This window comes from Musa acuminata, chromosome BXJ2-5 (assembly GCF_036884655.1).
Source record: "Musa acuminata AAA Group cultivar baxijiao chromosome BXJ2-5, Cavendish_Baxijiao_AAA, whole genome shotgun sequence".
Classification (NCBI taxonomy): Eukaryota; Viridiplantae; Streptophyta; class Magnoliopsida; order Zingiberales; family Musaceae; genus Musa; species Musa acuminata.
In genome coordinates this window covers 6,420,144-6,432,248 of record NC_088342.1, presented here as the reverse complement: position 1 = coordinate 6,432,248, position 12,105 = coordinate 6,420,144, and the positions used below count along the sequence as shown (strand labels likewise).

The 12,105-nt window shown below is 40.5% G+C and overlaps 1 protein-coding gene across 1 annotated transcript; it reads right to left on the bottom strand.

Annotated features, from left to right (window-relative positions):
• Window positions 1–2,149: 2,149 nt before the first annotated feature.
• Window positions 2,150–6,290, bottom strand: LOC135611673 (protein DROOPING LEAF-like). Its single transcript, XM_065107317.1, has 7 exons — window positions 5,999–6,290; window positions 4,911–5,042; window positions 4,418–4,520; window positions 4,271–4,319; window positions 2,718–2,793; window positions 2,531–2,608; window positions 2,150–2,413 (listed from the first exon to the last, which is right to left on the bottom strand). The coding sequence occupies exons 1-7, from the start codon at window positions 6,200–6,202 to the stop codon at window positions 2,348–2,350; spliced, it is 708 nt and encodes a 235-aa protein (XP_064963389.1). The 5' UTR covers window positions 6,203–6,290; the 3' UTR covers window positions 2,150–2,347.
• Between the last annotated feature and the right edge of the window lie 5,815 nt (window positions 6,291–12,105).

Sequence of the window (12,105 nt, the reverse complement as noted above, 5' to 3'; positions counted from 1 at the left end):
GCGGGTGAGATTTGAAAACGACAAGTACATCGTATCACAACCGATATAACGTACGACGATACAAACCGTTATGATCGGTTACACGATTTGGTTCGGTTTAGAGATTAAAATAAATCAAATAATAAATTATGGTATTTATTACATACAAAAGAAATGCTCTAATAAATTTATTAATGTGATATGAGAAATGCATTCATGTCCTCATAATTTAAACTACGTCGCATAATTGTATTGCATCAGAGTTAGATTCAGATGCTTTAAACCCTTACTGGCGGATTCGGATCGACCCGACCCAAACACCATATAGTAATATGTATTCTGAGTCCTTACGAAGCAGCACCAGCAATGGAAGCAGCTCTCTCGAGTGTATCCGAGTTTGGGCTCCCATAAACGGGCAGGTCAGTGAACGGATCACTCGCCAGATGAAAGGTGTTCAGTTCAAACAGATCAGAGCTGGATTCACTCCATCCTCCATCCTCTTCTGTCGGCCTGGACGACTCTTCCTTGTCTTGCCCATTAGCAACTCCATCGATCACCCATTTGTTCTCAGGATAACCATCCATGGACTTCGCTCTCTCGTACCAAGCTTCTCTGTGTGAGCTGAAATGAGCAGGTTTGATCTGGTGCCCACTGGGCTTGCTGTTGGAGTAATCCAGCTCGTTACTTCTTACAGTCTGAGAACAGCTGACGCTGCTTCTCCTCCGCCCTGTGTGCATCTCCTCGAAACGTCGATCTTTGAACTGTGATTTCTTCCTAGAGATTGTTTGCTTGAAGAGAGAGATGAGGAAGCTAGCTAGCTTACCACCAGGGGAGCTTCGCTGCTTGTTCTTCTTCTTCTCCTTGCACTGGTCGTCGGCCTTTCGGGACCGGCCGGGGAGTATGGCTCTCAGTGTATCCAAACTCCTCCTACCTGCTCCCCAACTCACTCTCTCTTCCCTCGTGCTTCCTTGAAGGCCAAGGCCTTCGCAGGTACCGATTCCACCGGAGAAGTATCGTGTCGCCTCGAACACCTCAATCTCGTCGGAGTCACCTTGGCGGTGAGCCTTTGTCATCCTTGATGCTGAGAGAAAGAGGCCAAGGTTTTGTCTGGAATGATGGTGGTGGTGGTAGAGTTGCACCCCTCTTTCAAGTACACTGTTGATCACATGGGAGGAGGTGCATGCTTGAAGGTGTTTTGCTTTGGGAGATGTCTCCACTTGATGCTATTTATGTTGCTGTGTGGTCCATAGAGCTGCAGGAGGGAAACAAAATTGTGGCCTTCAAGATGTTGAGGTGGTGAATTAATTTGTCTGTCCATTCTGTAAAGGTCTTATCCTGAAATCCATGATGATATCAGAAAGCAAAAAATGTCATTCCTTTATATTGTTTTAAGACCCAAAACCATTAGATTAAATGACTAGTAAATGTAGTTAATGAGAAAAGTAGAAAATAGAGGGAGATTTAATATCTGTTCAGCATTCAGTATTGAGAAATCATGCGTCTAGTCAAATTTAGATGCGTGCGCAAGTCATCAGTCGAAGCATTAGCTAATGGGAAGAGCATGAAAACGAAGATAGATGCTTAGTCACATTCACAGGCTGCCATCCACAGATCTGCTTTGATGCTCATCCAAAACCTTTGTTGTCTTAGATCTCCTGTGTAGTTGCTTTCTTTCACTCGGCTCCATACATCAGATAAAGATGACTTCAGGAGTATATGCTCAGTCTTGGATGTGTCCTCAGCTTCCTTTGTGGGTGAGGAAAGAGAAAACAACTTGTCACGTTTAGCTTCAAGCTGATGTTTGTCTCTTCTTGAGGATATCTCAACACCAACACATCCACAGATTCCCCTCTCTCCCTTTTTATTTGAGGTCAGAAAATATTCTGCTTATGTTTGTTTGGATACCACCAAACTTTTGCATGGCACACATCAGATGATACTATCGGTGCCAGGTCATATACATGTCCAATACTGCTAGGGTTTCCCACCAGTTTCTGAGACAAACATAGTTGCAGCATTAACATACAGTCAGGAGGTTATTAGCAACTCTTTTTCCTAGTCAAAGCTTGTCTACCTCAATTAACCTGTTAGGAGAACACCACAACTGATAAGGCGATCCTTTCCTCTCACTAGACATGGACTGAATACTTAGATTTGGATCATGAATACATATATGTATATATATGAGCAGATTTATATCACTTCCTCTTCATTAGCAATGCATACATAGGATGAATGGATCATAACTAGCAAATACTTCAGTACCAAGAGAGGTTTTGTTGTAGAGAGATGAGAAGATCAAACAAAAATTAACACCATAAGCGCATCACTAACAAAGAGGAAGGGCTCCATATGTCGATCGAGAACCCTAATCCTCCTCTTCCATCTGCTTGTATAAACTGGAGCTTTCCATTGTAGGGGAACTGCTGCTTTCCTGTATCATTTGGCCAAGAGGACAACAAACAATTAATCCATCAAGCTACAGACCGGTTTCTAATGCCAAAGTAACGAGCTATTATTCTGTTGTTTCCATCAGAAAGATAGGATTTACCACTTGTTCAGTAGGAGACAGCTTATCATCACCAGATGTGGAAACAATGATCGAGCAACGAGGATCACACTTTGCCCACTTCAGTCAATGCAAAACGAAGCACAAAAAGGAAAATTGCCATCACTAGTATATGAAGAAAATGTTCACTGAAAGAATGCATGAAGAACTGAGTTGTTTGTGTGATTACGTTCTTTGCAGCCATGCTAAAAGCTTCTCGGTGAGGAATATCGGGTTTAGAAGCTTTGATTCGCTGAATCTCCTCCCTGTCATTGTATGTATATCAAACTATATGTACTAATTTGGATCATAGAAACTAATGAGGAAGGAAGGATTTGCAAGCTTCCGAATGCAGTCCCAATTACATGTACTGATAAAATTTGTGGTTCGAGTGCAAGGAACTATGCATTTGGCTTGGCTAGAACAAATTAAAAACACACATATCACATAGATAATGCATGAATTATCTCACAGATGTGAGCATGAAGCTTTTCCTTTTGAACTCTTATGCAAATATAGAATTTCGATATTCAGATTGGTCCTTTTCTCTCTAAAGATCTCTTAAAAGACTACTACTTTTTTTTTCCATTTCCTCTACCTTTAACTTCAACCAACAAAAATAGTTTAACAAAAGCTTTGTTTTTTTCTCTACATGTCTCTGTGGTCTTCTTCCCAAGTTTCACAGTTCTCATTCAATCTCATTGGTGTACCAATACCATGATAACTTAGCTGTTTTTGTTGACAGTCTTTTCAAAAGAGCACCACTAATTCTTGAGGTGATATAATGTGATTTACCAATCAGCATGCATGATGTACCTCAAAAATCTGTAACAAAGATGGCTTGATTCGAGGATCAGATGAGGATTATGGTTCATGGCTTGATTCGAGGATCACAATTGGTGAAAGAAGGGTGAAGGATGTTCTTGTCCAACATGAGCAAAAAGCTTCAAGGATATGGAGCTAATTAAGATGATCCACACAGTGAATAGGATGATCTTTAATCAAGGCATGTAAAAGATGACCTGGCTCTACATTGTTGGCAGGGAATTTGGGTGGAGCACTTCAAAATTGAGAGTAAAAATATTCACATACTAATTAATACCTCAGAATACTTTGCATTGCCTGATAAGATTACACAGGATTGAAGATTCATTTTAATTTCCTATGGTGTTAAGGTGGGTTTTCTGAAGTCAATTGATGATAGCAACAAAACAATGTGTGCAGAGTTCCAGATACATGTACAATCCACTACTTTGTCATGCACTGTCAAGACCTACCATGTAAGATGTTGGAATTGCATATGCACTGGTTTAATTCTTTATATGTAGATGGTAGATCTACATATGCCAATAATATTCTCTTTGCAGATCCAGTAAGGTAAGGACCTTAGAAGATAATATTTGCACAAAAATCTCATGCAGGAAGACAGAACTGGCAGCTATTGAAAATCCACCGCATGTTAAACGAGTAAAATTACACTGAAAACAGTGCAAAAATCTTCTTTTTTCTCTCTCTACCTGTTAATAGTTATTATTGTTTCTTCAAAAAAGGTTTTCTCCGTATTGTTTTTATGCTTTTCAAGCAGCATATAACGAAAAAAAAAAAGGAACTTTGCTACATTAATAGAAGATTGCTATGCTCTGCAATTTCACATCTTTGTAACCACTGTAATATATGAGGTTTGAGATGCTCATGAAGCTCATTCGTGAGATGATGTTGGAAAACAATGCTGTTGATTCTTACCTCATGAAGCGATTATAAGCTGAAGGCATTCTGTGTTTCTTCTCGGGAGCTGTCATCAGGACATCATTAACATTCCTCAAAAAAATCACTTCAGAGGATATGAAGATGAACATCAAAAAACCATGGGGGGGTGAAAAGAAACTTCACGTTTCACAACGAAGGTTGGTTTTTGAGTGGTTTGTTCGCTTGAAGTTGAGGAGGAGGAGGAGGAAGACGAAGCTTGGCCCCTCAGGCAATCAGCACAAGCACCCTAATTTACAATGAAGAGTGTTGTTATATGACATATATAAAGTCTCCAACCTTCTCTCTTTTCCTAAAGCAGTCTCAGAGAGAAAAAGGTAAACTACATCCAGACTAACTTATATGTAGGCCTACAAGCTAGAATCATGCATAGCTGAAAAATATCACTGCCACTGCAAAAATAAAGGTTAGTGAAAGATGAACAAAGGTTCTTTCTTTTTTTCTCTCTCTCTCTCTCTATCTCTCACTCTAAAATGGACCAAATTGGAAGTAAAGCTAATGACAAATCTCAAAGGAGAATGAGAGAAGCACAAGAACAAGATTTTAATGATTGCACCATGCATCTTGTCACCGAGTGTGCTAGAACGTAGCCTAGTGAAATGAACAAGGAGACGCAAACCTGAAGGCCCATCTGGAAATCGTTGCAGCTATGGGACTGCACCATGGTTCTGGAGCTGAGGAAGGAGAGATGGTTGCAGTGGCCACATCTCACGGTGATCGTGTCCATCACCGGCTTGCATGGGACTCCAACCTGCATCCAAGAGAAGAGATCGGGATCCATCAAAGTGGTTGGAAGTAGTTCTTTGGACTCTCTGCTACCACTGTAACTATTTGCTGGATCTTATTATGCCAACCATGTTCATTCTTTTTCTGCATTCTGTGAAGGCGGACACCGAGATCCGTTCAATTGTTTTTCTTCTTTTATTGGGCAAATATTTCAGATCTATCATTCAGTGAATCTTCTCTACATAATTCTTTAGCCGTTAGCTGATAATTTGGTGAAGAGAAAGGTAAGGGAATACAAATGAAAGCTGATGGGTTGTCATGTGTGTGCTCCTATAGTGCGGTGATGAGGAAACGCAAGAATTCAGCACAGGTATAGAGAGGAGAGACAAAGTTATGGTAATAGAATATGCTGAAGCTTTGAAGGGGCCTCTTTTTGTCTTCTTTATGTGTGGCATCAAATCAAGATGCTCAGCTGCGTTACATGGAGCCCCGACCTGCAACTGCTGACGGGACTGTCATGAACTAGGGCATGTATATAATTGGATCTCCCTTGAACTGCTGCTTTCTATCTGCAAAACTTATTACTCTTTCCTCTAACTATAAATTCATTTTCCTAAGTTACAGGAAGAACCCTAGGAGGCATTAGGAGCCCCGAACTGGGAACATTAACATCATGAACAGCAGTAACACTATCAACATGACCCGTAGAATAACAAAGTAGAGTGCTTTCAGCTGGATCTTGTCAAATATCGGCCACAGACGAGGAGATGACTAGGAGAGAAAAGAGTAATGGTCCTGAGGTGCTAGATCAAAGGCGAGGGAGAAACTTAGGTGAAATGAAGGAAAGATGTGATATGAGGAGGCGTCACCACTGATGCTAAAAGAGTAGCCAAGAAAACAAGATCATATGAGTGAAGAAAATTCTCATGAACATCTTTCCTGTACATGAAAAGCATCAAATCTTCTCCTCGAAGGAATTACCGCAAGCACAGTGTTGCAGTAGGTGCAACGCACGTAACACAGGTGCTCCGCGGGAGAGACCGAATCCATGACCACAGGAAGAAGAAGAAGAAGAAGAAGAAGAAGAGGAGGAGGAGGAGGAGGAAGCAGGGTCAGAGGAAGGAGAAGAGAGGGAGAGAAGCGGTATCCACTTCTCCTGTGCTCACAGGAATGGGCATGCACCATGGTTTAGGGTTTCTGTTCTGGCAATAATGCCCGGGGGAACCCCACTCACGGTACGTACGGCCAAGCCAAGCCAACCCAACCCAGCTAGAGAGCAAAAGCTATGTGGCCTCCTATATCTCGTGATATCTTGGCATGCTGCTTGGCATCTTTCTATGACCAAGATAGCAAATTTGACTGCATTGTTTAACTCGTCGGGATTGCTACTCGGTCAAAGTAACATAAAAGAGAAAAGCTTAGCTGAGAATCTACTGCATCTCTTAGGGTTACAGGTAGCCTTTCTGACTTCACCATCGTAACATAAACCACCCTTGATTCCACATCAAAGGCCGTGTAAAGAATGAAGGACAGAGCCAAGCAAGTACACCAGCTAGTTTGACTCGTGGGATAAACATCAAAACCTTTCCAGATTATAATCTGGCTGAGGCATTAATTACTTGTGGTAATATGCGAATCCATCTCGCGCACAGACAGAGGCAAGAAGAAGAAGAAGAAGAAGAAGAAGAAGAAGAAAAGTATATATCACGAGAGGAAAGAAAGGAGGAGGAGGAACAGAAATTTAAGAGGAAGGTCGGAAAAGGTGGAGGGGATCAGTTGTCACTGTCGCGAGGGGCCACTGAGTGCGGGAAGTGATGTGACGATTCCTGGGTTTCCCAGAGGGGTAAAGGAAGGGACACCCCCCAACGCACCACCACACTTGCCCACTTCGTATAACCACGCCTTGTTTGTCTCCACCATAGCCTTTTTCCTCTCTCACAACCATAGGCTCTGCGGGAAAGAAGGAACTCGAGAGAGGCGAGCAAGACATGGGAGCTCGGCATCTCTTTAATGGATTTAGGCAAGGTGGATAGCTCCCATGCATCCATGCTTCCCTTTCTTCCATTTTGGAAAAGGGTGAAAGGGTGGTGGCCTTCCCAAATCCCAACCTCACACACTTGTTGACCCCAATTTGGGTGGCCGTCTTCTTGGTAGATTTGTTGCTCACTTTTTTGCACCCTCGAAATTATTCTCCTTTGTTTGGTTGGGTGTCAGTGCGCACTCTCACGAGTACTACTATTCTTTTGTATCATCTGAATTCTTTACCCATACACACACACACATATATATATGTCATTACAAAAGAAATATAATGGTTGACTAAACAACTAAAAGCCAACAATGAACAATATAAATTCACTACGATTAAGGATTTACGTGATCTACATGCTATTTGTATTTGACTGACGCAGGATAGACATTGGTTTAGTTTACCTCTTCACAATGACCTTTTTCTACTGAATAAGTTGCATTTTTTTTTTCTCATTACATGGACATGAATTTGTATTGTTGCTACAAATCGCATGTCTTACTGCATGTTAAGTGATTGATTACTTGTAATCAAACACTGAAGAAAGCAACATTGGAGGTGGGGAATGCACATTGAAATGGAGACTGTTTGTTTTTGTTTGATGCATAGCTTATCACATGACAGGAAAATATTTCCATCATCTTGTGGTTATAATCATTACGAGATATTGGTACAATATGAGCATCACATTTATCCTTTACACTATTGCTCAAAAGCACTGAGTAACTCAAACAACACATTCATGGGTGGTGTTCTTCCATTGGCTCCATCTGACTGACAAAAAGAGCCAGTCAAAGCACAAGCGTGAAGGATGAGTGAGTACTTATGGGTGTTAAATTTTCAATGCTCCCAAAAGTACTTAATCCCTTTATGATTTCTTTCTTTTCTTATTTGATTCTCTAAATTATGCTAAGAAGACGAAGAAGAAGAAGAAGAAGAAGAAGAAGAAGAAGAAGAAGAAGGGGGAAAATAACACAAGTTAGAAATTTCACAATCTGCCAAACAAGACATGACAAACGTAACAAAAGAAAGACTATAATTGCATGCTTAGAGATGCTCAGATTTTGATGTACTTCTGCACTCTTACATGATAAAATTAAACATGAAAACAAAAGGAAAAGAAAAATCCACATTCAAATCGGTATTCTCCATCTAATCTCGTAAAAGGAAGAAAGTGATTCGAGTCTTCTGTGACCTCAAGGTATTATAGAGGGTGAGTAGAACTTCCCTCTTCTCGAGGGACAAGAAGTAGATGGGGTACAGCTCTTATGTCTCGACTTGAGGGAACAAACACAGGAGGCGCTCCTTCCATTCATCGTCACCCATGGATGCATCTCTTCGACTTGGCAACAAGATGAAAATTATTTGGTATAACAATTTGCGACTTCTCTATGGTAAATTCTTGAGTTGTACTCTCTTTCACCAAAATGGTAATGGTAGATAATGATCCAATTAACCATCTTAAAAAGGTATTATGACTACAATACTCCATTCTCATTAGTGTTACACTAACTTAGTTATCCTAATCTTTTCTGAAAGCACATCTACACAATTTGATCTAAAATCGTGGGTCATCACACATTAAGGTGGCATGTGGATCGCTCCTGTTTCTGATACCTAAAGATTAACAAGAGTTTTGTCTTGTGTCTTCTTTTGGTTGTTTGTTTGGCTTGCATTGTTTGATCAAAGGTACAATGGGGATTAATGGATGAACATGGGGTTGAAAGGATGATGATATTGTTTCCAAAAGAACAAAAATCATACTAAAACTTCTCCTTGGAACTTGTTTTCAAGCATTTATTTCTACATATAAATTAAAAAAAAAATAAAGCGAGAATATTATTTTCGTATACCGTAAAAGATACCGTATTAACGGAAACCTCATGCACTGAATTTGTTTTTCTTCTTTTTAAGAATAATAAAAATGATGATTTCTCACTACAACATACAATCTCACTCTTTAGTTTTCATAACATTTTCTTGTTGAAGTTTGTACAATAATATAGGGGCCCAAATTAAATGTTAATAACTCTCACAGCATAATCTCTCATAAAGATGTCGGATCTGTTGTGGAATATAAAAGTAAAAATTTATTGACCACATAAATATTTATTTTTATCCGATCAAGATGTAATATTTCATATTAGATTAGGAGCTATGTTTCATACGTATCTAATATTTTGGTGTAGTCGGTGGATAAATCCTAATATTGATTTATAAGAAACTGATTGATGTATTACTATACAATTAATAGTATCTTTTGTTGATGTTCATATATAGATAATAAGATGAAGTTATCTACCTCTCTTCAGCTAAATAAACCACTTGTATTTGACGTAAACTGTTCATAGCCAGCTGAGCTGAAACTAATCTTGTCTTGCAAGCGATTAGAGTCATCATCTGCCATGGTAGAGGATGTGACGCATTCATTATAAATGCTGCAATATTGCAGGCTGGGTTGTACGGCATGCAGGCATGGAATTGGTGATGCTGTTGCTTCAAAGACAGGTATATGTTATAGTACTCCTAAAGAAAGCTGAAGCCAAGTAATTATAGGACAGGAAATAAGTAGAGGAAGAGGGTGAATAGAGAGGCAAGTGCTGCAACATAGATCTCAAGGAGAGGCTACATTTGAAGCCTACTTGAGCCAGATGTAGCTGATAAGACCAGGGCTATGTGTGTCTTCATGCTGCCTTCTTCCCTCACCTCCCGCTGACCACCTCCAAGTCTCTGATCCCAGTGGAGGAGATGTGGGCCTTTCGGAAAGTGCCATTGGAGCTGCATGCTTCATAGGACGGTCCCTAAAACCTTGCAGTTGCATGCATTTGGCGGTAGGAAGAAGTAACACATCACCTATGCCTTAAAACCATGCAGTTGCATGCATTTGGTGGTAGGAAGAAGCAACACATCACTCATGCGTGCAGGCCTGATGGACAACACATTCATTTGCATTGATTTTGATGTACTCTTTCTCTCTTCGGCTTTTCAAGTTCACAGCAGCATCGGGTAATATCCGGCAAGGAAACCCATGGAGATCGTTTGAAATTTGAATGTGGCCATGGCGTTTTGCTTTGACATGATTGATGTGAAAATTTTCTCTTGTTTATTCTTTCTGGGTGTCAATCTTTGACTGGTCTTTGTCACTACTTGACAAAAGCTGACTTTAAACCTTAGCCAAACTCTCAACCTGCTGTCTGTAGATCCTCTACTGTTCACTCACTATTGAGTGCCCAATCATATGGACCATCTGTTTGGAGGATAACCCTCATTCATGGACCTAATGAACAGGGACCGTAGGGTTAGTATGTGTTACAGCCAGGACCAGTGACAGACTCCTACACATGTGAAGTCTTGGTCTATGACACCAGCCTTAGGGCAACCTATCTAGGTTGATGCAGCACAATCAACATCTACATTTGGATCAGACAATCTAAAAGTATTGGACCAAGTACAATACATGAGTCCATGCAAGGGTGAGATGAGGACATCCTTCTGTTGCCAAGTTGGGTAGTAAGATAACATGGTGTGCTAAGAATGTTACTGCTTGAAATTTTATCTTAACCAAACCTAATGATTTTATAGAGACTCACAGCCTCAGTGAGTCATATAAAAAGCATGGTCTGTCTAATCTACAAGGCTTTCATCAACACACAGTTTAGGAAGGATCAATATATATGCACAATTTAACCCTTGCAGACTGAGTTAGGTATGTGTTCTTCAGATTGCTGCCAACTCCTCCTCTCAAATATATAAGAAGAAAATGAATATACTTGTGACACAAATCATCCCTCACACTGCATATTGCTTAATTGTAGAGGAATTTAATCCCAAGGAATCCACAAGGAAGAGAAGGGAGAATGATGGAGAATTCTAATGCAGTTGTTATTCTTCTTTGTCTCTTGATGCAGAAATCCCACTCTCACAGCTGATAGTTGTGTCTCTTTTTGGCCAATACACTTGTCATTTCTTATGATTGCTACTGCAATCACATGAGTAGCTCTCTCACACACCTGACCTATGGAGCCCATGGATGAGGCTGTGTGACCCAGAGAAATCTCTTGGGAGAGAAATTTGGCTCATGAATCGGTTTGTCCTCTTATGCTTCCACTGCATGCTCTTCTCTGACCCACCAAAGCCATCATGTCTCATGAGCAACAGCAGATGAACAGCTAATGCCAGTACTGCCAATGCAGTAAGGATCTGCTACACCATATTGGATACTGGACATCACACCAAATTATAAGATACTGGCATCTCTTTCAGACTGGCCTTGATCTTTTGTGTTCATGGACTTCCATTGGCTGTGTGTCAGTGAGCATTGGATGTTGAGTGAGTGACACTTCAGAATGAAGGACTCCATTGCAAGACAGCAAGGTAGACCCCATCCATCTTGCTCTAGTCCTATACATCAGGCAGAGCTGCAAGGTAAAAGAATGAGGAATAGCATCAAACAGCTCCATGCAATGTGAAGGGTGATATTTGGGCCAGAAATTATGGGTCTATGGGTCCTATTTGTTATTCATATTGAGTATGAACCACTCACCCATAACAATACTCTTTTGAGACTAAGTTGGGATGTTACAAACACTTACTCTTTTGAGTAGTGTCTTGATGTATTCCAGAGTGATCTTGCATAATATTAGTCATGTTTGAGTAGTCTTTGAGCAATGAAGACATATAGTACAGCAGTATCTGATGCAGAATGTGGTATGATGATGAGAAGCACCAGCATTTGTTTGAGGAAGAATCAACAATGGCAAGTTGAGGGCAGCAAACCAAAGCTTCTAAACCTGAGACTGCCTATGATAACTGAGGTTTGTGCCTTTGCAAGTGGATACAAATGCAAGCCATGATTTCCTTTAAGCTTTATGCCTTCTGTTTCCTACATATCTATTGCAAAAGGTGGGCCAATCCTCTGGAGTTTCACTGAACTGGATCAGAACCACCACATATGCTCTGTTCCACAGCAAACATCTATGCCAACTATATCTTCGATGATGAAAACTCAGGTACTACAATAGGATCTAAAAGCCACAAAAATGCCAATAACACTGCCTTA

Coding starts and splice junctions, on each gene's coding strand:
- LOC135611673 (XM_065107317.1), bottom strand. CDS start 6,202: ATGGTGCATGCCCATTCCTGTGAGCACAGGAGAAGTGGATACCGCTTC. Junction 2,794..4,270: donor GCTTATAATCGCTTCATGAG/GTAAGAATCAAC, acceptor ATACAATGACAG/GGAGGAGATTCAGCGAATCA. Junction 2,414..2,530: donor TGTCTCCTACTGAACAAGTG/GTAAATCCTATC, acceptor CAAATGATACAG/GAAAGCAGCAGTTCCCCTAC.